Here is a 26,880-nt window from a genome sequence, read left to right as displayed (position 1 = left end):
GACAAGAGTAACAAAAATGAGGAAGTGCCTTTGTCCAAGTAATGATAATCCAATTCAAAATACTGAGCAGAAATGACACTCCTTGGCTCATGTAACTGGAAATTCTGGTTTCACTTGGCTGGATCCAGGGGCTTAAATGATGTCTTCAGAGTTCTCCCGCTCAGCTCTCCTTTGTCCTCTTCCTTGGAAATGCCCTTTTCAATTTGTAGTGAAGACGGCTCCTGGGGCGCTCCAGACTTACATGGTCCTTGTGCCTCTGATCACAGAAGATGCTTCCTTTCCAATTGTTTCTATCAAAAGTCCTAGGGCTGATTCTCACCTGGTTGGCTTCAACATGTGCTCAGGCCTGCATACACCTCTAGCTCTGCGGGGCTAGTCTGTGATTGGCCAGGCCTGGGTATAACCCCATATCCTGGAGCTAAAAGGGATGCTCGCCAACCCAAACAGCATGAGTTCCCATTAATATAGAGAGGAGACCAGAGGTCTGGCAGAGAAACAATAGACATTCACTACAGGAAGCTACAAAAGTTTCTGAATATAATCCTAATCCTGATTCCCTCGACCATTTTGATCTCTTTCTGGGAGAATGAAGGCCTAAAATTGCAATGAAGGCAGACAACTTACATTTCTGAAGGTCACCAAGTTCCCTGACATTTGTTCCACTTATGCTTTTTCATTCCTTCTTAGACCTTTTATTCTTCTACTTAACATCTTATACTATCACTTTATTATCTTTTCCAATACATTTGGATTCCTTTCAAATCAATGAGATATTTAACTGATGGATAGGTTCCTGGCCATGAAGCATGACTTAGGGCTTGACAGTAAGGCACACACCTGCCCTCCAGCTGTGTGATTCCTACTTCCATTTTCATGAGGTCAAGAGTATATTTCTATTAGATGTCTCCCAGCAGGAGTAAATTATAAGCAATTGCTTTTATGTCATCTCCCAACGACGGTATTCTTGCTAATTCACTAATGTCCTACACATCGCTGAGATACTTAAACTTGAACTCATATATGGTCATATTGAAAGTGTGATCTGGTCAATGAAAGATTTTCATTTCATTCAGTAGAAACTATAGAAGCATGATGTCCCAAATGCAGACCAGGAACCCATTCTGGGTACCACTCTCTCTGCTCTTAGTAATCTTTTCAGTTCATTCAGCACCTTGCTCCAGGCACTGTGCTATGCATTAGAAACACATTGAAAATGAATGAGCATGATTTCTGTCCTTGAGAAGCTCACTTTAGTGGTAAATATATCAAATGTGATGATTTTTATAACTTGAAGTGTACAATGTTCCACAGGAGTCCAGAGGTAGCTATTTTCCATTTGTCTGCAGGTAGGACTATGTCTTGGATAAGTACCAGGTTACTGAGTCAGTTGGATTGGGGCCAAATGACAAGTTAATTGTCAAGAAGCAGATAACAAGTTAATAAGTAGTTAACAAGTAGTTCTCTACTTATTAGTTGTATCAAGATTGGGGGACTTATCCAGCTCTTGGACTTCAGTGTCCTCATCTGAAAAATGAGGTCACTAGTACTTACCAATGCCATGAGGGTTGTAAGAGTTTATAATGGATGTAAAGTCTTGTAGATATAAAATATTTTAGGCCTCACGTTCTTTTCTTTAAAATCTATCATTTCCTATATTTTTATTAAGTCTCATATTTGTTTAGTTCTTGCTCTTCGGATTCAGTCCAACAAATAGAACCTTATCTGTAACCTAGAAGTGGCTGCAGTAGGCCTCCTGATAAAAGGAAAGAGAAGGGCAGGCCAAATGTAGGAGAACAGGTGGTGAGACCAAACGACAAAGCCACCTGCAATGCAGTTTATGTGAGGTAGGACACCAAAAACAGGGAAGTAAATTCCTGTCCTGTAGTCAGTAGTCATGTGAGTATCCTCATAAAATTATCTACGAAAATCTCCATGTCAGCCTTCTGGAACTCAAATATTTCATATGTCTGCTTTTAATTTATAAAGACTTTTTGGGTCATTAGTCATCATGGCTAACTGTATGCAAATTTGCACTTCTAATTCTAGAAGATATATAAACTACCATTTTTCTTTATCATAAAAAAAGAGTATTGCCTCCTTGTTTGCCTCTTTTCTCTATGCTCATCGTAAAAGTTTAAAAAAATCAATGACTCAGAGACTTTATCGTCAAACAATATGAATTAGAGACTTATAATTGGCAATGGCCTAAAATGTTTTCACTATTTACTAATTGTTTATATTAATTAAATATAAATAATTATACTATACTTATAAATAAGTATAAATTATAAATTAATTATCTATATTTACAAATATTTTAATCAAAGATTAAAATTATAATGTAAAATGACCTTAGCATAAGAAGTACTTAATCGCCAGCTAATGGACTCAAATTCAAGAGTTCAACAGGAATAGATGAAGAATACAGTATGAAAAAAATTAACTTTTGACATAAAAAAGGAAAAGTACATAAACAGAGCAGGGGAGCAAGGGATCCTAGCTCTTATAACTGGCCGAAGCCAGTTATAAGAAGGGTGTCCAATCCATATTTACATAAGTAAGATGTCACAAGATTCTTGAAGACATGTAAATTGAAATCACTCAATTCACCTCTATTATTTTTTTCCTTTGACTTGTCTTCAAGTGGCCTGGAAATTCTCTAAGAGATTGTTGAAGTATCTTCTTTTCCACTCCAAATACTTCATGTCTCAAGAAATCCTCTTCACAGTTGTCACTGTTTCTACACCCAGATGCCTTTTCAACAATGCCTTTGCAAGAAGTTTCTATGTGTGTGGATGAGTGTGTGTGTGTGTGTGTGCGTGTGGGTGTATTATGACCATATTTACCTGAGCACGCATCTGCCCTCAGATTCCTTTTAGAACACTATCATCTATGGAATACCTAGGAGAGGCAGTCAGAACGGAATTAGAAATGTGAATCGAATTTAAGAAACAGGTCAGAACAGAAAGAATGCCTTGGAAATCACTTATGTAAATGAATGAGCTGCCACCACGAGAATGGATCAGAATGCAAAGAAGGAGTACAAAGCAGAAAGTGGGGCCTCGATAATTGCAGAGTAGGCTGCGAGTAGATCACAGAAATTACCGCAATAAGTCATACCACAGAGGCAACGTCACAGAGTGGCCAAGAGAGCAAAGAGAATGCATACACCAGTGTCCTAGGACCCAGAGCTTGGAACACAGTGTGAAATCAATGCGTGCTATTGAATGAAGGAACAAAGAATAGAGAGTCAGCTGAGAGGATGCTGAGGCAGAGGGTATCGACTTGTGATACAGGCGAAGTCATAATAGGGTGTGTCAGAAAACAAGGCCTGGGGAAGCCGAACAGGTGAAACCAGAGCGTCATTTACTCCCTGCAGAACGAAGGGACTCAAGAAGTATAAGGAGATTTTAAGGTGAGCCAGAAAGATGATTATCAAAGAAACCGGATTCTGACATTAGACTCTATAGAAACCAAAGAGCTATGCCCTCAGGCGCATTTCCCTAAATCAAGACCAATAAATGTCCTCTTTGTTTGGTTGGATGAAGTGAGTGTGTGCGTAAACCACTGAGGAGGTAGGGGCCAAAATGTTGTAACACAAGCAACTTCACCATTGAGTTAAGAGCCATTTCTTTTCCTTGGGGCGCGGTGCATTTTGGTTTTGGCTTTTGTTTTTATTGAGCTGAAGCACAGCGAACAGCCCTAAGTGTGCATCAGAGGAAGAACTGTCCCTTGGAATCTGTGAGGAGATCCTTGTTTGAATCTTTCTCAAACCATTGGGTTTAGAGTCAGCTGTTGACTCCAGGCTGAAACTTCTGGAAGTGAAACACCATTGCCCAAGATGATGTGTCATGATACACACAGCAACACCATTGCACAACATCTAACTTCCTCAAGCAAAACCTGGCAAATCTGAAGTGTTCTATGTTTTATGAAAAGATAAAAGAACAGAGTATTTTAATGATAACGTGATTTAGACTATTTACATATATGGATACTCACCACCACTTTCATATAAGCATCTTTGATGTGCCAATGTTGAACACAGGGGACAAATAGCCCTTCTCAAAATCAAACACAAAACATGGCTTAACTTCCATATCCCTTCTCTTACTAGTAACCACTTGACTATAAAAGTCGTGTTAATTTCCCATTGCATTTTAATAGAATATTCATTGAATCCATAAGGAGTAGATATACAGCAATACATAGAAACAAACCATAAAAGCCTCAATTGTGATTTTTTAATGTAAAAATATTAGACAAAATAGCTTTGGAGGTATAAAATCTGGAAATTCAAAGTCATTTCTTTAATTTTAAGAATATTTGCATTAAATTATCAGTAACAAATACACTCTTACATTTCAAGTAGCATGAGATATATACATTTTGAAAAAAGTAGACTACCCAATGTTGAAAGAAGTGTTACCACTAACAACCATGGTTCTTGTGTTATGGGATTTGTGTCTGTTAAATTAGACCACAGCCTTCAGGTAGGACTATTTGGGGCTATGGATAGCCTGGACAGTCACCTTTGATATGAACCTGGACTAGCTGTCATTTCTTCCAGAACATCTCAAAGCAACTGTCATTGTTAAGATAAACTTCAACATTGCCATCTGATTGGAAAGCAAATTTTCCCCCTAATCATTGGCACAGAAAACTAGCTGAGTTCAAATTGTCTTTAATGTCATAAACCTCTTAATCCCATCATTACTGGTCTCTTCAAAGGCCACGGTTATATTTACAATGGCCCTGGAGCTCTTCATTCTGCTCCCTCTCACACACACAAACACACACAAGGTCACACAGCAGATAAGACTGGAGCTAGGATTTGATTCTCATTTCTCGGACCCAAGCACCCACGCTCTTTCTCTTATACTGCACTGCAATATTTCAGAGTAGCCAAAAAAGGCGTGACATTACCATCATACTTAAAAATAATCTTTGCTGACAAAAATACACATTTAGAGATCATTAATCTATACTACTGAGATAGCCCTTTAAAGTTTCTTAGTAAACTTGGGAACCTGATAAACACCTTTAGCAAAATATATGCTGAAAAATGAATGCGATCAAGAGACATCCTATACCATCACAGTATCTGCCAAGCTACGATCATCAATAAAATGGGTATCAGCAGGTAAGTTGTTGCTGAATTGCTGGTTCCGCCTGGGATGGAAGATGAGTCCTTAGCGTACCATCTCCCAAAGAGAGACACTGTCAGGATAGGCTCGGATGGTCCGTTCTTGTTCACCAAACGCCCATCTTGTAGTACCTAGAGAAACAGTGGGAAAAGTATAGTCAGCTTGATTAAAATATGCATTGCAAGCAGACTAGTGAATACAAAACAATCCTAGATGTCACGGTTGATCAATAGCTCCAGCTTGGTAGGGGTGAGGGGGTGGGGGGAACAGGCAGGACAGGAGGGGACAGCCATTTTACATGTAATGAAGACTAGAGCCACCAGGCTCAATATCTGAGTTTCAACAATCAAATGTAACCCTTTATGAAAAGTCAAAAAAGCAGCAGCAACGAAGATTTATTGAGTCCAATTATGTGTGAGGCAATCAGGACCCACGAGGGTATAAACCACAGCCCTCCCTCAAGAAACTTAAAAGCTAAAGGTGAAATGGAGCGGATACTAAGCATAAAGAGAGAAATCAGTATATTAGTATATTAGAGAGGGAAAGAGGTAAGTGCTTAGGAGGTCTGAGAAGGAAAAGCTGGACTGGTCTGCTTCCCAGAGCAGACACGACACGCCACAAGAAGGTGCAGTTAATGAATTTCTCCCTGGGGCTGTATGACAGAAGACATCCTGGGAATTGGAAATCAAAGCAGCAAAGGCTCGTTCTGAGACAGAAGTGTGTGTGACAGGTCTAGCAACGTTCATTCTCACTCCAGTCTGGCTAGAAACAGGGTGCATGTGCTTGCGAGAACAGAATGTTAAATTCCCAGGAACTTGAAATATAGTCATTCTTGAAACCAATCACGCTGGGAGTAAGGGGTCAGTATCCAGAGATGCGAGACAGCAGGACAAGTTCTGAGAACTGTTAAGAGTTGAGACCTACAAATACTATAGGGTTAAGCACTTACCCTTTTACTCTTTTGTATCATTCTCTAAATGTTCCCAACTGACTGAAACCATTTGAGATAAAAAATTTAAAACAAAGAAAGGAGGTAGGTATGTACTAATTTCTTCATGGTCTACAACTCCTCACCAACTACCACCATCCATCTTCTTAAAATACTGATGTGGTTCAGAGTGATAGTGAAATGGCATTTCTGGCTCTGGACCTTTAGCCTGGTCTGGAGAACTCTACCAGCTTTTTGTCTTTCTCCCATGGATGAGACGCTTTGGGGAAATAAATGCCCAGTCCCACTTGAGGATAATTTCTCAGGGAGATACATTTCTATGAGTACATGATGTGGGGGAAAGTGTCAAAATAATACCTAGACAACTAGACTGTGCTCAGTTTAAATGGCAGGGCTTACACGACCCCGTGAGCACCAGTGCTGCCAGAACCCACGCCTTCCTCAGCTCACCCGTGTGAGCCCTGCTCTCTCTCCTCTCAGCTCCTTAAGTGGTCCCAGATATTTTCAATTCATCTACGCTTATTTGTGCCACCTTTCAACTACTTGATTTCTGTTCCAGATCCCTCACTTCAGATCTGATTTTCTGCAATTGGCATTTAAGCTTTCATTCCAGCATTTGCTCAAGAAATTTCTACCTAACCAGGTTCTATTAGCAGCCAAAGATTCCTGTTCTCTGGGTGTCCCAGCCTTAAAGCCATACTGTATGTTAAATGGTTGGTTTCACAGAATTAAATATTTTTATAAATATAACGTATTCCAATCTGATAATACAGGCAGACAGAGATTTATGACCATAAGCAATCTGCAGTTTTAAAGACTTTCTTGCTAAATGCCTTAGATAATTAACTTAGATCTTATTTTTCTTTTACAGAAAATGCAATGACTTCAGCCCAGTTACTGAAGGCTGCCAGTGTTTGCCACAGTTCAGAGAAGACATTAAGGTTCAGACTGGTGGAGTGTGTGTACGTATGTGTTTGTGTGTGTGTGCAGGTGCTGATATAAAACCGCAAAGTCTTAATTCTAATTTGAGGCCAGCTTAATTTGTGAATTAATTGGTTATTGCCACTATAATGTGTGAAATGAATATCTGATTTTCTCCACATGTGAGAAAAGAAATTTAAAAATCTATAAACAAACATTTTTCAATGAGTGGCGCTTTGAGCTCATAAGTTCTAGTTATCCTACCGTTATTCCAACAAAGTGTCCTCATTTTAGAGTTGGTTGCTGTAAATCGTAAAAATGGCCACAAAATGTTCCCCTCCTTTATCCGTGCCCTGTTGCAATGTGATCTTACAGCTCTTCCCGCTGAGAGATCCGCATCATTTATTTTTCCACCCTGTGAGGCTGCTCTGGTCACGGGACTTGCTTCGGTTGATGAGAACATTTGTAAACATGGTGCAAGCAGAGACTTGAAAGGAACTTGCCCATGTAGCTTTCTTTATTGATGTTCTTGGTCTCCTTCAACTACCATGTAAACAAGCCCAAGCTTGCCTTAAGACGAGAGACCATGGCGGGGAGTGGCCCCAGTCATCCCACCTGCCCACGACAAGGCCTCACAAACCAGCCAGCCCCAAACAACCCACTAGCTAAGGGCAGATGTGTGTCTGAGCCCAGTCAAGACCACCTGGACACTGTTTCAGACCAGAAGAACAGCCTGGCTATACCCAGTTCACACTGCCAATCACCAAATCTAAGGCTAAGGAAATGGTTATTGTTCCAAGTCATTAAATTTTGAGGAACTTTGTTGCATAATGAAAGTTAACTGATACAACTGTTGCAGCCTGTTTCACCTGGCTTCAGAGAAGAGCTCAAACGAAAATACTCTTAAAATCCTCCTACCTCAAATTTTCCAGGTGACAGGTGAATTTTAGTAAGTAGCACTTCTGGAATGACATACTCTGTTCCAAATGTGCCACTTAGGGAGAACATTTCAAATCTTGTAGAAGCAGTTTCTACCGGCCGCCCACAAGTTGTCAAATTAGTAGTTTTGCATTTCAGCATTGTGCACACCTATGAGGAACAGACACGGATAAAATACCATGCTTTACATCTAAGTTGCTTGTACTAGGACTGTTGACTCAGTTTATAACCATAAGAAAGCATACAGTTTCTCCATTTGTTGAAGAGATTTGGATCATGTTTCTTATAGTTAACCGCTTTATTAGAAATGGCAAATGACTTGAGAAGCAACCCCACTTCCTGGGCAACAAGTGGACTGAAAAAAAAAGAAATCCATTTAGAATTAAACTGAAACCACTAGTTTGGCATGTCAGATGACGGCACTTGGCCCCAGAGAGTGGAGGTCCTTGGGCAACAACAGTACTAGTGCTAAACACTGACTAAAACCTGACCATCTCTTTTTTCCATCTCCTTTTCTTTAGGAGAAGGCAGTGGGGCACAGAGTATAATAAGAAAATACAAATTGCACAGTCAACACCATATAAAAAGTTTGCGTTTTAAATATTTATCATTGGAAGGGAATAAAATGACCAGGACATCTGATTACAACAGAAACTAAGATAAAAGTTGTATTCCTACGCATTGATGGTTTTAATAGTTAAAACAAGACTATTTATACTCAGATATGTCAGCAAAACTACTTAAGGAAGCCTTATTGAAGTACACTACAATATGTAAACTAGTTCCTTGGTCTAATAGAAAATCATCATGGTCAGATTAATAATTTTTTTTACAAAATTGCTTGCTCAAAGCAAGCAATCAGATTATACTTAACTCCCATTGCAAATATCATATGATTAATCCCAAAGCATAGGGGTGTGTGTGTGTGTGTGCATGCATGTGTACGCATGTGTGTGGGTGTGTAATATAGGCAATGCGTGGAGTTGTGCCAAGAAAAACCATTTGGCTCCCTGAGATAGGCACAAAAAGTTACCCTTTTCCCTTTAGTGACACCTAAATGCTCCCTCTCACTTCAGCTCAAAGTACCTGCCAGTACTCTTTTCTCCTTCGGCCGTGAAGTCCTGAAAAAGCTCCCAGAGCATACACTTCATCCTCTTCCTTTCCTAACATCCTGTAGCTTAAATGACAGCAGAGATCTTTTTGACAGACTGTAAGGTTTCCTGCATTTTCAAAAAGTTCTGTGAAGTTGAAAGCGTCCCGGGAAATAAATGCCCGGAAGGTGTTTTTCTTTCCTGGGAATGGTCTGATGGTTGTGGCGTGGGCACTCCAGTTCACAGCTGTTGGGTAGGCAGGAGAGTTTCGGGGACGCGAATCCACTTCCGCAAGGAGGAGCTTTCCCAACTCTGTCTCCATGTCATGATGGTATACTTTGGGAGACTGTGGTGCATAGATACCGCTGCCTGTGAACACAAGACAAGTCTTTTTGAAAGGAAAACAAAATCATCACCGCCAGTTCCCCCATCAGAACTGGGCCTGTGGTCATGTCACCTCATCATTCACGGGAGACAGCACACAGGCTGCTAGTGACACTCAGCACCTAAGGACTTCTATTGTCTGTTGGAGGAAATGAAAATAGATGCTCAATGGTCTCATTTCAAATAAACTTTGAATATAATAGGATTATTCATTAGCATTATGGACAATTAAGCCAAATATAAAAATCTTTGTATTTGGGAGTTTCTGAAAGGTAGGGGAAGGTAATACAAAATTCTCTCCTGTTCCCCACTGTGGTGGTGGTTGTCAAATCCATCCAAAAATTTTTCAGTGCTCCTCCCTCCGATGGGTAGATCTACTCCCTCCACTTCGACGGCAGGCTGGGCTTAGTGACTCACTTCTGCTGAATAGAGCATGGAGGAGTGGCGGTGTGTGACTAGTCATAAACAGCAGCGTAGCTTCCGCCCAACCACCACCGTCCTCTCTGTCTCTCTCTCTCCTCACTGGCTCTGGAGGAAGTCAGCTGCCACCCCATGAGGGTCCATCACACAGCCCTCTGGAGGCCGAAGTGGCAAGAAACTAAGGTCTCCTGCCAACAGCCACTGAGGAACTAAGGGATCCTGCCAGGAGCCAGGAGAGGCAGCTACCCTGGAAGCAGACCTGACGGCCCCGGTCAGGACTTCAGATGACTCCTAGCCCAGCTAACAGCTTGATGTAACCTGCAGAGAGAGCCTGAGCCAGGACCACCCAGCTAAGGCAGTCCCAAATTCATGACCAACAGAAAATGTGAGATAATAAAGGCTTGTTGTTTTAAGCCACTTTTACTTTTCACTTTTAGGGTAATTTGTTACACAGCAACATGTCAATCACACTCTCCTCTGCTCTTTGCCAGTGTTAGGATCTTGTTTACGTCCATGCTTTGCCACTTACTGGCTGGTAGCTTTTGGCAAGTTACTTGCATTCTCCGTGTCTCAGTTTTCCAATCTGTAAAATTGGGATGATAATACCCATCCCGTAGTGTTTTGTGAGAATACATGAAATAATACACATAAAGGTCTTAATATACCATAGCTGTCATAATCAGCTTTTCTCTCTGTAAAAGACTGACAAACATAGTGAGGAGTCCCAACAAAGAAGTAAAACATGATGGCAGGTTATGTCCAAGACATTAGCTTCTCCGCACTTAGAAGTACCCTTGCAGACCTCATCTGGTCACGAATTACCTGTCATATTCATGTGGATATTGTGGGTGTTGGCCGCAAGAAGATTAACTCTCATGCCCACAGCCCAAGCCGAGTGGAATTCAATAGCTGTCAGAAGGGGCAAGACATTCATCCAAGCTGTGGGAAACAGGATGGTATCCACATGGAAATCTTTCACCAGGGTGACAGCAGGATCGTGGAAGAAAATATCAAAGCACGTGAAAATGCCAAACCTTCCAAAGGTGGTATTGAAAGTCACCAACTCGGGCTTTTCAGGGACATCAAACTGAGGCTCAGAGTAGAGGTGGTACTGTAATAGATGAATAGGAACAAAGCAGGGAAGGCTTGTTTATTGAAGCAACAATCTGTAAAAACCCTCCAAAGTTGGTAATGGATCTGGCTGTGGTCAAGAAGAGGAAGCCTATAGGAAGTACATGAATCTATGATTGAAAGTCAATGTCCAAGGAAAGCATGGAGAAATATAGCCTCTCTCTCACTCTCTCTCTCCCCCTACCTACCTTGCCCCTCTCTCGATGAGGAGCCAAATAGCTTCCTGAAAAGTGGAGAAGCTTTTTTATGTTTCAGTATCAGGGAAATCTCTGATACCTAGAAACATACAGATGCACAATAAATACCTGTGAATCGGATACAGGATGCCACCACCCTCTTTACAGCATCCCATCCAAAGTAATCTGGGGGACTCTTATTCAGCTTTCAAAATTCCTGTTGCAAATGAATGTTTTATTTAATTCTCCTGGATTCCCTTCAGGAAAACTTGAAAAACTACCCTAATATAAGAATCAGAGTCAACAGTTTAATAAAATGGTTTCCAAAGTAAGGAATGCCAAGGGTTAGAAATAAGACTATTAAAACTTCTCTCTAGATTTATTTTCTATCTAAAAAAATGAAAGAGAAATTGAACTTTACTAGTATTTTTAAGAATTGATTGACAAAAGTACTCTGATTGGGTCCATGCGTCAGAGGTCGTGGGGCACGAATCGTCTCCGAGGCACCCTGAGAGGAGAGCGAGGCCCTCCACTAGGATGAGGAGGACCACAGACTCCTCACTAGCTCGCCCCCTCGCAGTGCGCTCTGCCACCCTGCAGTTTACCTGGGCCTGGGTAAGTGGGTGGACCAAACTCTGCTACCAGTTTTACTAAATCAACACTCACAGATGGAAGAATAGCTTAAAATGATTCTTGCAAAGAAAGTGCATTAAAAGATGATACTCATAATATAAACATAGTCTCAAAAACAAGAAAATGGGAGAGCTGACATTTCTATTCCTAGTATGAGACACATTTTTGAGGAGAACATGAAAGTTTAATTATATACGAAAAGTTGTCAAAACCTACAGTTATGGAGAAAACTTTTTGAAAGTTGAGTTTTATTTATAAATACAAAACTTTGGACTTAAAATTTTCTTCTGATTGGGGTATATGATCAAAAACATTTGAAAATTACTCATTTAATATCACTCCTCTTGACTAATGCTTATATATTAACTGGGACTTTCAGGAGATAATTTCTCCACTCAAAAGATTCTGAGGCTATAATTTAAGATGCTGAGAAAAATATGGGGGAGGAAGAGGGACGTTCACATTGACCTGCACACCACATGTCCATTTAAAAGGCCAGCCTTTCTCTCTAGCCAATTAGTATAAAATTACAACTTCAGGCTATTTTACTCTTTCACTTCAGAGGTTAAAGTAAAAATTTTATGATTTGGCCTTAAATCAATTAAGAGGGTAACTAAATTAATTGGTGTAGAAAATAAATAGAGAGATCACTTTTGTGACCTGATAGAAAACAGGGAAATTGACTTCCCTGAAACTGATTCATAGAATTTGGAAACATCTTTGTGTCATTTCAATATTAAATGGTATCCAGATTAGTCATTTTAGTATCTTCTGTGTCAATATTTAAATCACTTGTTTTATATATGCAAAAAATTTACCTCAATCTTGGACTATTACAACACCTTTCTCACAAGTCTCTGCCTACATTTTTATCCAGATTAGTTTTCTTCTAAAATGTCATTTTCTTTACTGTCCCTTTTAAAAAAATCTCTAGTGACATCATATTATATGGGGAATGAAGGTCAAACTCCTAAACACAGCATCCACCACTGTCAGAGCAGGCTCCGTTTTACACACCCAACCCCCTTACCTTATGGTAGCGTGCTACCAGTTTCCCCTCTGCATCATATACCACATTGGTGTTGTATTGATAATAGCCATTGGGAGGACACATGGAGTTATGGCGATTACATGGCTTCTTGTCCCCCATATTTGCCAAGACATAGATTGAGTTGTTCTTGGCCAGGCAGCTGAGTCTTACTTGTACTGGTGTGTAACCAAATCTAAATCAAATTTTAATTAAGACATATCAGTAAGTCAGACAGAGAAAGACAAATACTACATGATATCACTTACACGTGGGATCTAAAAAAGTGGAACTCGTAGAAACTGAGTGTAGAATGGTGGTTACCAGGGGCTAGGGTGTCAAGGAGCTGGAAAGATGTTGTTTATTAAGGGGACAAACTTGCAACTAATAGATAAATAAGTCCTGGAGATCTAACACACAGCATAGTGATTATAGACAACAATACCATCTTATAAACTTCAAAGTTGCTATGGGAGTAGATCTTAAGTGTTCTCACTACAAAAAAGAAATGGTAATTATGTGACATGATAGAGATCAGATTTAAAATGTCACATATTATACTTAAACCTGATGAATTTTTTTCCACATCGTATCTCTGGCTCCAGCAATTCATCATTCACTCTCCTTGATCATCCGTGTCACCTCTCTACTGAATCATCTCATCAGCATGCAAATATGCTCTCATATCTCTCATCTTTAAACAAATAAAATAAGAACCTCTCTTGACCCCACAAGCCCCTCTAAATTAATGCTCCATTTCTCAGCTCCTCTTACAGTAAAACTTCTTGAAGAAGCTGGCTATCTCGCTGTCCCCAACTCATCCTCCCCCATTGTTTTTTGAAGCACTCAAAGCAGCTCCCATCTCTATCAACCCACCAACAGCTCTTAGCAATGCCAGTGATGACCTCCTCATCTTACCTGATTTTGTCCTACTTACTTGCAGCACTTGACACAGTTAATTACCCCTCCTCCTGGAAACACTGCACCTTGCTCATTGGACCCCACTCTCTCATTCTCCTCCTCACTGGCTGCTCTTCTCCATCTCCTTTGCTGGTTCCTCCTTCGTCTCCCCTAAGTCTAAACATTGGAATTTCCTAGAGCTCAAGCCTTAGATCTCTTCTCTTCTCTAACTCACTCCATAGGAGAACCCATCACGATGTTAAAAGCCATCTATATTCAGACTCCTGATGTTCCATCTCCAGCCCTAACCTTGTCCTTTCATGCCAGACTTGTATACGCAATGGTCAGGTTGACATCTCCACTTGGATGTCTGAAGGGCAGCTCAAACTTAAGAGTCACAAAACTGATTTCCTTATTTCCATCCCAGACTTGTTATTCCTTCACTGCTCTCTATGTCTGTAAATGGCATTTGTATGCCTCCAGTTCCTCAGACCAAAAACTTGGGAGTCACTATTGATACTTCTCTTTTCTCATACCTCCCCAAACAATCTGGCAACAAATCCTGTCACCTAAAACATAGCTATCATGTGGTCACTTCTTTCCACCTCCACCTCTTCCATCCCAGTTTCCGTCTCCATCAGCTCTAACCAAGACAGTCACAAGAGTTTCCTAAATAGTCTCCCTGCTTTGCCACTGCCTGCCTAGTCTTTTCCCAATACAGAAGCCAGAGTGGTCCTTTTGAAACACGAGTCAGATTGGATCACTCCTCAGCTCAAAGCCCTCCAGTGTCTCCCCGTCTCACTCAGTGGAAAACCCAAAGTTCTTACAATCAACTTCAAGACCCAACATAATCTATATCACTCGCACAACATGGCACCTTTCTGACAGCATGCCCCAATTTCTGTCCCTTGCCAATACACTGAAGCCATAGTCACTCAAAGCTCTGTAATCAATCCAAATAAAAGAAGAACCACAATAGGTCCTACACCTCACTCCACCCAAGCACCCCATTCCCCCTGTTCTTATCACCATATGACATTCTATGCAAAACCTGAGTTTGTTTACATCTGACTTCTCCCTGTAGAACATTCAAAAGCCGCAGAGATGGTGGCAACTTGTTTTTTAAGTGATGCATCCCCTACTCCTAGAATAGTATCTGGCACATTTTAAGTTCTCAGTAAACAATGGTTAAATGAATGAATGAAGAGATTGATGAATTAAATGTGACTATATTGGTGATGATGCAAACCCATTTTCTGTCAAAATTTGTCCCTTCCACTCTAGGGCTATGAAAGATCTATTTATTAACCATATGGAATAAACCTGTCCCCTTACCTTCACCCAACCTTCACTAGTTTTCATAGCTAGTGTGATCTTTGACTCAGCCATAAAAGACAACATATTTTGTTTTTAACAGGATAGTCAGAACTCAATCCTACTGTGAATGAAAAACAAATGAGTTGTCCCAATTCTCAAAACTTCTATGCAGAAAGACTCTCCAGCTATTGGCCTCTCTTCCTACACAAAAGAAAGTTTCACGCAAACACCATAGAGAGTGTCAGCTCAAAACACGAAGGATGGGAAGATGGAACCTTCCACTATCACAAAACCCATGTTCTCCTCTTTGGGTAGTTGATCTCTCCTGAGCTAGGAAAAGCCATTTCCTGATAACTCTTATCAGAATAACGAGGGATGCCTAAAAACATGTGGTATCCATAATCCTCCAGCAAGAACATGGTAGAGGAATGTTTAATAAACTTAATTGGAGGTAAAAACGTGAGAGAAAGTATGAGAAGGTAAGAGAGAGGGAAAGGATCTGACGGGTGAGAGAGAATGAGGGTGAAGGAGTGAGAGATCTTTGACTGCAAGTACAGAAGTGTGCAATCTGTACCTAAAAAATTTAATCTTCAAGTCTTAGTAGACAGTGTGACTTACATATTAAACTTACACTTAGATGTATTAAATATTTTATAATACAAGGTTTCTAGATTTCACTTTCCTTGGAAAACTAGCTTGAGAAGCCTAGGAAAATGCAAAGTTTCAAAGCATAAGCTCTTATGATTCACTAGCGAGTACATAGTGAGGTCTTTCTGCCTGGGAAGCGATTCTGGAACAGAGACTCCATAAAATTGCAATATATTACCTTCCATAGAGACCTTGGAGTATTTTCCAAACACAACCCATTATCCTCCTCAGAAATTAACTTACTAACTGGTATTCACGAGATTCTCTTCCCTTAGTTTCTAATCCCCGTAATAAATACCCTACTACGTACTTTCTCCAAATTTAATAAAGACATTCAATAATAAATGATTGTTAAATGGTATCTAAGTACAATTTTTTTAATCTAACCAATGCCAAGATAAATATAATAATAACATACACCACTTACATGATAATTCAGGATTTGTCATTTTGCTGTGGTGAAGGTTCATATTTTAGAGAATTACAACCCTTTTGCACAAACAACTAGGATGGTTAAAATACCTGTTGGAGTCCTGACACGGAATCCAGTTCGCCTGAGGGTCTGGGACGTCCTCCAGATAAGGGAAAATGGTTTCCCTGGTAAATGTCCAACCATAAAGGGCATCTTCTGGAGTCACGATGATTTGAGCACCCTGTTCAAAAGACGTCAAATCAAAACGATTTCTCCACGTGTAACATAGACAATCCAAAACGCCAATCTTCCACTGGCTCTCATGCCCCTCCCATAAATTATGATTAGCAAAAAGAAAAGAATACCTGCTTTGCTGCCTGCTTAATCGCTCTCTCCAGAATATCTATATTCTTGTTCATGAGGAGGAAGGCATCGTCCTGAGAGACAGGTGTCACTGTTGTTTTTGGCAGTATGACGGCGTGTTCATAAACTGCAGCTATGAAAGTATCCAGGGCCCCAACATGCAGGATAATTACAGCAAAAACAGCCGCAGAGGTTCGAAAAGAGGAAGCAATCATGGCCAACGTCTAGTGAAAGTTAAATTAACATTCATGTAATATTTATAGAGGGAAACATTTATGTAATGCATGCTTGCCAGCTACTGGGCTCTTATTTCATAATCTTATGAATGTTATGCTTGACCACTTTGAAGGAAAATAAAATTGCAGTTCAATGAACACAATCAAAAGGTATTGTAAGGACTATACAACACGTACCATTGATGAGATTTGATCTCAAATTTCAAAAAAGCAAATTCAAATATAGTACAATTGTCCTCTTTCATTAATAGAAGGAAAACAGTGACTAAATTAACTTCCACGTGAAAAATCATAATACAACAAACATTTCGTTTATTAAGTTACAAAAGCTAGGAAACAGTTTCTTTCTGTTGTATTGAATGATTTACATTAAGTTTATTTTTAGAAGAGGAGAAAAATTTTTAAATGTTTACTACTAGGAGAAGGCACTACAGAACAATATTAGGAACCAAATTCATCCAAATCCACGCTCCGACTTACCCGTTAAAGACAAAGACCGTGCACTCCCTGAAGCAAGCTTTCGAGTCTGGTTTGTTCACTGCTGCACCTTCAGTGCCCAGAGCCCTGATTCTTCAGGTGCTGCTTCTTGGTGTCTGGTGAGAGGAGAAATCAAGAACCTCTCCTGAGGGAGCCCCAACCCTCAGGGGACTGAGCCTCCTTCCCCCCTCCCTCCCTCCCTCCCTCTCCCTCCTTCCTTCCTTCCTTCTTTCCTTCCTTCTTTTGGAAATAGATACAAGGGAAGGGGAGGTGTCTCGGGTTGGTGATCACAGAGATCATTTCTGTTATAACCCAGATAAGACGTAACTTTCATTTTTGTTAGAGGCAAATAACCACATAAATGAGTTTCTAAAAAAACACGTACATTATGTGATCTCTGATAACCTCCTAGGACATCCATCTTCTCCCTTTCCCTGTCTCAATCCTACTATGCAAGGGTTTCATTGTTTTTTTAAAAAATCTGAGTTTCTTGGTAAAAGCCATTCAAATACTTTTAGACAGCATAGAAGAGTAGAAACATAAAGATAATTCTTCTGTGTTTTGCCTTATACTAAGATAAAATTCTTGGTCAGGGTAAGGTCTAAGGACTGTAAATAAGCTCTTCTCATATTTTCTGCTTTGACCAGAACTTTTTATTAAAGAAATAACTTCTTACCTCTATAGAATAGAAAACTGAAAATAATTTCTAGAAAAATCGTCAAGTCCTTTAGAGGAAAACGTGAAGCAATAGATATTTTGTGAATTTTGGGCAGATTGTATAATAGATTATTATTATGTGATTATACTGTATAAATAGTTTGTATATTAGTATAGGTCATGTGTATAGAATCTATTTTTATATGGTAGATTATGAGTGTCTTTAGGGTTCAGAGAGCATGTAACTCAAATGCCCACACTTTACAGGACAGAAATCTGAGGCATAGAGAGGCAGAGTGACCTAGAGCAGGTGTGGTACTTCTCATTCCTGATTCCAGAATCTTCCCCTGACACCCAAGATATCATGCATGTGTCTGTGCTCTGGTTTAATGTCTGCATCCAAGTGTCTGAACATTTGCATCTGTTAAGGAACCCAATTAAAAATGATCCCCTTAAGGACACCCCAGGTGGATCTGCTAAACCTGAATGAAGATTTGACACAGCTGATGCCCAGTGAAGACCCTTAAGCTCTTCCTTCTCTGCAAGTATAATTTGGATCATGATCTGCTTCCATGTGACTTAATCTCACCAATTAGCAACACTTCATTATCTCTCTTGCTTAGAAGGAGTCGGCTAAGCTGGTGAAGACAAGCTAATATCTTTACTTTTGAGGGTAGGGGCAGAAACAATCACATCTGTCTTTCACGTCTCAGTGTCCCCAAATTTCCTGGATGTTTTTCTCTCTTTGTGGCTATAAACGAGAGAAATGGTGTTAATTAGAGTCTTTTGGCTGGACGGGGAAGGGGCAAATGGCTTCTGATGTGAAGCCAAGAAGACCAAGCTCCCTTTTCTCTCTGCGCTATTTCAAAATTATTCGTAAAAATTGAGAATCTGAGTACAAAGGCAATTGCATGGAAGAGCCAGAAGTTAGTAAATGAAACAGCAACTTCAATGTAGAAAGATCCTTAAGACATAAAAAAAAAGTGAATGATCTTTTCAAACACTTCCCATAGCGGGAGCTGATCTTCTTTTAAAACTTCAGAAGTAGAAGACCCAATTCAGGACACAGAAGGTCGAGAATTTACATTTTCATGTTCATAAAGGTGACTGGTTTAGTAAGGTTTAACTTCTTCAGTTTAACTCAGTTATAAAATGACGTTACTTTGCCACAGGGAACATTGATTATAATTCACTGCTAACAGAGCCTACTTCTAACTTATCATTGTGTGATTAACAGACTTAGTTATAAGGGTGAAAAGTTAAAATCAATTCAAAATTAGATCAAAAAGTCACTTTAAAGAACAATCATAGCTCAAATACTTGCTTCTAATTGTAAATCTGATCATCTCGGAATAGTACTCAGTTGGGCCAGGTTTTAAGTGTGTAATAAGTAAGAAGAGTAGAAGTATACTTTCTCCTTTGCACCCACTTCTTGAACTCCCATTTCTCAGGTGATCATACCTGCTCTATCTCCTTCACAAGGTTATTGCGAGAGTCAAAGACACATGAAAGTTCTCTGTAAGGTTATAATGGGATGACAATAATTAACAAAAATGCATGACAATTTAGTAACGTAATCATGCTGACTGCTTAATCTCATCTAATTGTTAGGCCCACAGAACTACTACTATTCAATTAAACAAATCTAGTCTATTTGGGGTACTATGCTAGTGAACTGCTGGGGATGAAGTGGGGGACAGGGTACCTGGGCACCAACTCCTGGATCATGCCAAGCTGGGTATGGCAGATACACACCCGCGACGCAGTGGAGACACAGCAAAGACACCAACAAACACAGCCACAGGATGGTAAGGAGCAGCTCTGGGCTCTGACACACGCTGAAGGACTTTCCAGTCTGGCCTCTTTCCAGATATGAAATGACAAGTCAGTGAGTTGAGCAATGAAGAGTTGGAAATAGCACACACAATTGTTGACAGCATTTCCTTACAGGCAGCAAGGATGACGCATCAAAATAAGAAGAAAAACAGAAAAATCAGGCCCCTAAAACTATTTTCTCTTGCTACTATATACCAACAAAAGGATGATACTGTATCCAAAAAAAGTATTTAGTAGTGAAAAGCAATGTTTCTGTCCCTGTCCCCACTGGAATCTTGAACATGTCTTCACCAAGATTGTTTGACTCAGCCTCCTTGAAAGAGAATATCTGCTTGGGCAGAACCAGCCTGAACCTTAAGCACCTTTTGGTGCCAGTTCCTACCTAGGTGAGGCGCTCCTCTAGGTGTAGACCTGGACAAGTGTTCAGCTCTTCAGACAGGTAAGGCAACTGAAACCAAGAGAAAATCCGAGCCTAATGAAATGCCATGTCCTGGCGTTCCCTACTGGATGGAAAGGGTCGTGCCACAGGAAGATGCCAAGAGTCAACTGTTTTAGACCCACAGCAACAGCAATTTCATGTGATTCAACCTACACTTCTCCTTTCTGCCCCAAGAAGTTTAGGACTGTGGGATGCTGAGCTGCAAAAGCCCCTTTGAACGGGTAGCATGCTCCCACACTGAGGGCCCCCACTTCTCAAAAGAAAAAAAGTAGCAAGCTCTCTTGATGATTTCATTCACAGATCATTAACTTAGTTCTGACACAACTCTGCCAAAAGTTCATAGCATTCACCAACAAGAACGTTTAAAAATTCTCCTGGTTGGTGTTAGAGACTGAATGTTCATGTCCCCCCAAATGTTGAAACCTAACCTTCAGTGTGATGCTCTCCAGAGGTGGGGCCTTTGGGAGGTGATTAGGTTGTGACAGTGGGGCCCTCAAGAATGGGATTCCTGAGCCAGCCCTGATGGCCTAGTGGTTAAAGTCCAGCCTCACTGCTTTGGCAGTCCAGATTTGCTTCCCGCTCACAGAACCACACCATCCGTCTGTCAGTTGCCATGCTGTGGTGGTGGCTCACACAGAAGAACTAGAATGACTTACAACTAAGATATACAACCACGCACTAGGGCTTTGGGGAAGAAAAGAAAAAAAAATGAATGGGCTTCCTGCCCTTATAAAAGACCCTTGCCCCTTCCACCAAATGAGGACACAGTGAAAAGATGGCTGTCTATGAACCAGGAGACAGGTCCTCACTGGACATTGAATCTGCCAGCAACTTGATCTTGGATTTCCCAGCCTCCAAAACTGTGAGAAGTACACTTCTGCTGTTTAGAAGTCACCCAGTCTATGGATTCTGTTACAGCAACACAAACAGACTAAAACAGTTGGATTCAAAGCCTTTGGTAAAGTAAGGATGATACCACAACTGAAATAAGTTCAAAGGCGCTGGATCAAAGTCACATGTTTCTTTACGTATGCAGTTGTAGAGACATGCATTTGAAAGCGTAAGATACAAAAATAAAACTGAAATTTCAGGTACTTACGGGGAAAAAAATGAACAGATAGGTTAAAAACAGACAAGTGTTAAGCTGTGGTACATTTACTGCTTTGTCGAGCAATGCAAGGGCATCTCGAGAATTCACCTTGTTCATTTTCAATGAGCAAGAAAGCAAAAACCATGTTCGAGACCCAAGGCAACTACTCACAGGTTCTGTCTGGGTGAAACCCTCCCCTCCCCTCATTCCACCTGCTTTCCTCTTTCCAAGGCTTCTGGCCCCTTCAGTCACCCTGAGCTCCTATTTCAGTTTCCTTTCTGGGTGGGTAGCAGCCGGCCAGGATTCTGCCCCTCAGGCCCCAGCAGAGGATGTATTTGTTTCATCCTAGCCTGGCAACTCTGACTTCTGGGGTCTTCTTTCAAGCAGTCGCAGACGCCAGGTAACACAGGCCAGATAGAATTACATGATTTCTACCGAACAATGACCAAATGGCCAGGAGAAGTAACAGAGCGGTAGAAGCTGGATATTTTCCATCCCTCAAGGCCTAAGTTGACTCTTCAATTCCTGTCATACTCTTTCTCTTCAGCACTTTATTCTTCTACTGTAACACAGATCCACTCTAGAACTTTCTTCCATAGAGATAACTACATCTGCATGTTGCATCTAATTACTGGTAACTCCCCTGGCATGACTTTTTTCCCACTGTGGTAATGAGTCATGATGGTGTCAGGCAATGGTTAAGGATATGGACCCAAAGCCAGAATGCCTGGGTTTCAACCACTTCCTCGCTGTGTGACCATGAACAAGTTATGTCCTCTTAGTGCCACAGCTTCCCTCAGCTGCAAAATGGTGACATTGTGTGCTGAATAATTTTTGCCATTATTATTATTGCTTCATGCCCACAAGATGGGGGCTCTGTTGTGAGGGCAATGCCCGGTGCAGCTTTGACCCAGATCTTGAACTCTCTGGTCAGATGCCCACCTGTTCTTGGCCACTAACCTGTTAAAAGAATGCCAGTTAGTTCACATTCTCTAGTTCTCCTTGTTCTGTCTCTTTCCACAAAGTTGCTCACGTTTCTCCTCTTCTGTGTCAACCTGACTTGAGTGGGTTCTCCTGGAATTATCAGCCTAACGTCCATTTCTGCTGGGTAACCCTGACGGCTTTTCCTCCAGCTGTTCCCTAGATTCCCCCGGGGATCACTGGCTCTCACTCTCTGCTTCACACATCATTGCATTTTTTTAAACCTCACACACAGACAAGATAAACTTACCAAGAAACTGGATCCCTCATACATCGCTGTAGGGCATGTTGTGAAACAGCCCTGGCCACTCTGGGAAGCAGCTTGGCAGTTTCTTCACAAGCTAATCTCAGCCACGCCCCTCCCGGGTGACGCAGTGAGCACACCCTCCTGTTCCCTGCTCTGGAAGAGGACCATGGGACACTGTTGGTGAAGAATTTAGAGGTCCCGGGGCGCGAAGAATTTCTTTATGAGCTGTTTCTTCAGTTTCTTATTGGCTGGGCCATTAACCAAAGTGGCTATATGCAAAGACAGAGAAGAAAAGCTGATGTCTTACATTTATCTGCTTTGAACACCCCAAATCTGAGTCTTACGCCCCAACTCTGCTAAGTGGAATTCATTTATACGGAAGATCGGTTAATGCGCAGTATCTGTTTGGAAGTGCTCGCTCTTCTGAGTCCACTCACCAAGTCCTGAGAGCTGTGTTAGGACAAATTCACCAGCTACAGGAAGAAGAAGCTGATCAGATCTTCCTTTCTCACGCGGTTTTTTTCAATTCATAATGCTGTTTTATCCTCCGGACTGTTTCTTCTTTCAGAAAGTTTGCAGTGGCATGCATATAACCTGATGCCGCAGCTTCCTGACGGTGAGATGACAGCGTCACCTCCTCGTGCACATCCGTCCTTGTCCTCTCACTCCTCCTGTTGCAGATCTAGAGGCTGGGCCTAGCTCAGAAAGGGACTCCGCAACAATCAAGTGACTTCTCCTTCTCAGATGAGTAAACAGAAGAGGCAAAAGCAAACCGGCAATAGTGAGAAATGAAGGGGAAACCGCAGAGGAAGTGAATGTAGCTGAAAGATCTGAAAGTATAAGAAGGAAAGGTGTTAGTAAAATGAAATGAAACATTTATCTACACTGCTTTTAATTCTCCTATCTGAATTCATCCAACAACTGATTTCATGGCTGTCACTTTTGAAATATATACTAATGTGATTTAACTGATGTGGTATTCAAATTTGTCTTGAATGACAAAAACTTTAAAAAGATAATAACGGTCCACTTTTTGTATTTATCATGCTATTGTTGACCATTGTCAACAAGAAAATCACTTTGAGTTGTTTATGTCAGTAGTGACGATGAAACCGCACTAAACTGGAAGTCATAAGTCATTACTGGACGCCACGCCCTCCCAGATTGTCTCCCGATAGGCACCACAGCAAATAAGTTGGGATTAGAGGCGGAGCTGTGGGTTTTCTGAGAGAAGCTAGTGCAAATATTTTAAGAGTTGCAAGTTGTTCCTAATGAAAGACTGAATAAACAGGCTTTAGTTCCATTTGTCAATACTTTAGGCAACATTTTATTTTTTCTGTCTAAACACGTTGTTTCTAAGCCTTACTCTCCTATGGGTTTATTTAATAAATTGAGGATATATGACAGCAATACCAAAGGAAAGACAGCTATCATAGCCCCTGGAGCATCCCCATTTGATACGATGGTTTGTAAATAAAAGATATCTGCTTCTTCACTTCTCATTTATTATTGCATTGAATGAAAATCAGTTGGCTATGTCAGCATTCATTGTCCACCTCTTTTGCCAGCTAGGTTTGAGAGGGTATATTTAACACATTTAAATCTTGGTATCTTAATAAGCAAGTAATAAAATATTTCATTAATGTATGATATTTATTGTCCAAATCAAATTTCCTATGTAAAATAAATGGATTATTTAGGGAAAAAACTAATCAGGCAGCTACCATACACTGGAGCAGTTGTACTCCTGGGTATTTATCCCAGAGAAACGAAGACATATTCACACAAAAACCTGTACATGTTCATAGCAGATTTATTTGTTATTAGGATAAACTGGACCCAATCCAGATGTCCTTCAGTGGATGAAGAGTTAAGCTGTATATCCACGCCATGGAATACAACTCGGCAATATAAGGAAATGAACGATCAATACATGCAACAATGGGGATGGATCTCAAGAGCATTACGCTGAATGCAAAAAGCCGATCGCAAAAGGTAACACACTATGTGAGTCCATTTATGCAACATTCTTGAAATGACAAAACCAGAAATGGAGAACAGAGGAGTGGTTGCCAGATATTAAGGAGGGAGTGAGGGTTAGAGGGAAGTGGGTGCAGCAACATGGTCAACAGGAAGGAGGCGGATGTCTATCCCCCTCGACTCCACCAATATACCCTGCTTATGACAGCGTACTGCAGCGGTGCAAGATGTCACCATTGGGGAACCCGGGGAAAGAGAATGGAGGATCTCTGGGTATTATTTCTTACAACTGCATGTGAATCAACAATTATCTCAAAATAAAAAAAGTTTAATTAAAAAAATTTGTGATTTGCCCTTTTTATTCTTCCTTTCGATTTATCTGTACATCATATATGTATAGGCTGCAATATGATCTTAACATAAAAGATACCTTTTACTTATTATTATTATATTCTACATCCAGTCTCATTTTTAAAAAAAGGTGATTTTAAATTGGGCACCTTTGATACATGTAGAATAATATATAAAAATAAAAACACACACACAGATTTCCTTTGATAGTTTTGACCTGTCTTTTGGTTTCACTGTTCAAAGTTCCTCTATCCTTTCTCATAATTTTAACTTTTTTTGGTCATTTGTTATAATACTTCAAAATCATAAAATGAGGAAGGGGCAAAGCTGGTTTCGTACAAAGCGTCTTTAAATACACTGGTATCCGCAGCACGTACCGACGGCAGAGCGCGTTGGGAAGGAGAACAAAGCCTGGAATCTCTGCGTTGACCTTAAGCAGTCAACAGCGCTGGTAACGGGGATAAGCTGGCTGTCCTGAGCGACGGCCGCCGGGTGGGGGCGGTGCGCGCTCGCGGTGCTTTCGTAGCCGCGGCCCCCGCGCGGCAGCAGCGGAAACTGCAGGTGTCCAGCGGCATCCTCGGCCCCTGGGCGGGGGACCGGCGCCCCGCGGGAGCCTGCACGGAGCAAGGAAAGGCGCTGGAGAGCGGCCAGGGCGATTTAACCAGGGCGATGGAGGCCTGGCCCCTTCTGCACCCACAGGGGTGCAGCGGACCGGGGTCACACTCCGTCCTGCTGCCGCTCTGGGAGTGGGAGTGGGGAAGGGGTCACAGGCCGCTGTGCGAGGTGTGCACTGGACCACGCTCTCCGGAGGTCTTGTGAACAAGGGTAGCATCGGGGGAGAGGGGATGAAGAGTTCATGGGATTTGTGAATATTCGATTTTAGCAATTTCTGCCAGTCTTCCTAAATGGTCATAGTTCCAGTTTTCTCCATCGTCCCCGACCTTGGTATTGTCATCCTTGTAATTTTTGTCCTTCTTCTGGCCTCAAAGGGCATCCCATCATGGTTTAATTTACCCCCTTCAGGATCTGTTTGGTTCCTAGTCTTCCGCATCTCACTAAGAGGCACAGCGATCCACACATACCTTCAAGCCAAAAGCTGGAAGTCATCCTAAATGCCTCTCCTTCTCCCTCCACATCAGCAAGTCCTGTTGGTTCCACATCCAAACACAACCTTTTCTCTGCATTGCCACCACCACCTCCCTGGTCCAAACCATTCATGTCTCTCTCAGAATTTCTGAAGATCTCCCTACAACCCCGCTAATCTGCATCCCCAGTCACCGGCCGCCTGCAGACCAAACGACCTTCCTGAGATAGGAACGGAATTCTGGCATCCCCCACTAACAGGCTGCCTTCTCCACACCCCTTCATGTCTCTCTCAGAACTTCTGAAGATCTCCCTACAACCCCGCTAATCTGCATCCCCAGTCACCAGCCGCCTGCAGACCAAACGACCTTCCTGAGATAGGAACGGAATTCTGGCATCCCCCACTAACAGGCTGCCTTCTCCACACACGCCACCATCTCATCTGACATGTCACACCCTTTTGCACATGCTGGGGACTGCTCAGCCCTCAGAATGACTGCCTCCTCCTCATTCTTCAGACCTCAGTTGAAAAATTCCCCCTCCACGGAGAGCCACGTCTACCTTAGGACCCCACACCCAATCAACCCCAGTCAGTTACTCTTTCTTATCACCATGTCTTTCCCTTCACACCATCTCTGTAAGATAATTAGAGATTATGGTATTTATTTACAATTTGTCTCTTCTACTGGAATAAAAGTTCCATAAAGGCAGAGATTGTTTATCCTGATCACAGCTAAAGCCCTAGCAGCAAGCACAGCGTCAGCTCAGAGAACGCATTCAATAAATATTTTTGAATTAATGAGAGATAAAATCATTTCTTCTATTTAAAAAATGGTAAATGTGGCTACTACACCATGTAAACGGACCAGGAGGGATGGGAGTTGCACAGTAGAGATTCACTCACTTCCAACAGCAGCATGGGTTTCCACGAAGTCAGAGCTCCCCTTCCTAACAGAGAGCAAGCTCCTGGGGGATGACTCGCTCTGCAAACGGGATATATCTACTAGGAGTATGTTTAAAAAAAAACAGATGGTAGAACCGAAAC

At 41.3% G+C, this 26,880-nt stretch overlaps 1 protein-coding gene across 10 annotated transcripts; it reads right to left on the bottom strand.

The window, feature by feature from the left end:
• Window positions 1-4,173: 4,173 nt before the first annotated feature.
• On the bottom strand, window positions 4,174-26,874 carry VNN2 (vanin 2). Of its 10 annotated transcripts, XM_046675716.1 has the most exons (13): window positions 25,130-26,757; window positions 22,859-23,251; window positions 22,425-22,690; window positions 19,534-19,690; window positions 19,290-19,344; window positions 17,175-17,287; window positions 16,461-16,682; window positions 16,206-16,336; window positions 12,822-13,014; window positions 10,674-10,962; window positions 9,043-9,416; window positions 7,936-8,106; window positions 4,174-5,278 (listed from the first exon to the last, which is right to left on the bottom strand). In XM_046675716.1, exons 7-13 carry the CDS (start codon window positions 16,671-16,673, stop codon window positions 5,096-5,098), a joined length of 1,554 nt encoding a protein of 517 aa, XP_046531672.1. In that variant the 5' UTR covers window positions 16,674-16,682; window positions 17,175-17,287; window positions 19,290-19,344; window positions 19,534-19,690; window positions 22,425-22,690; window positions 22,859-23,251; window positions 25,130-26,757; the 3' UTR covers window positions 4,174-5,095. The 10 variants fall into 10 exon arrangements, with proteins under 10 accessions (XP_046531672.1, XP_046531668.1, XP_046531669.1 ...); XM_046675712.1 differs by lacking the exon at window positions 19,290-19,344 and having other exon boundaries at window positions 26,740-26,874; XM_046675713.1 differs by lacking the exon at window positions 19,290-19,344 and having other exon boundaries at window positions 19,584-19,690.
• Between the last annotated feature and the right edge of the window lie 6 nt (window positions 26,875-26,880).

Source organism: Equus quagga, chromosome 11 (assembly GCF_021613505.1).
Source record: "Equus quagga isolate Etosha38 chromosome 11, UCLA_HA_Equagga_1.0, whole genome shotgun sequence".
NCBI lineage: Eukaryota > Metazoa > Chordata > Mammalia > Perissodactyla > Equidae > Equus > Equus quagga.
This window is presented reverse-complemented; position numbering and strand designations above follow the sequence as displayed.

Bases quoted from the DNA above. Each gene is read 5' to 3' on its own strand.
- VNN2 (XM_046675712.1), bottom strand. From the start codon at position 16,673: ATGATTGCTTCCTCTTTTCGAACCTCTGCGGCTGTTTTTGCTGTAATT. The intron at 13,015-16,205 runs GTATTTTAACCA...AATTTGATTTAG, and splicing joins CCGTGTCAGGACTCCAACAG to ATTTGGTTACACACCAGTAC. The intron at 8,107-9,042 runs GTACTTTGAGCT...TGTTCCTCATAG, and splicing joins GGAGAAAAGAGTACTGGCAG to GTGTGCACAATGCTGAAATG.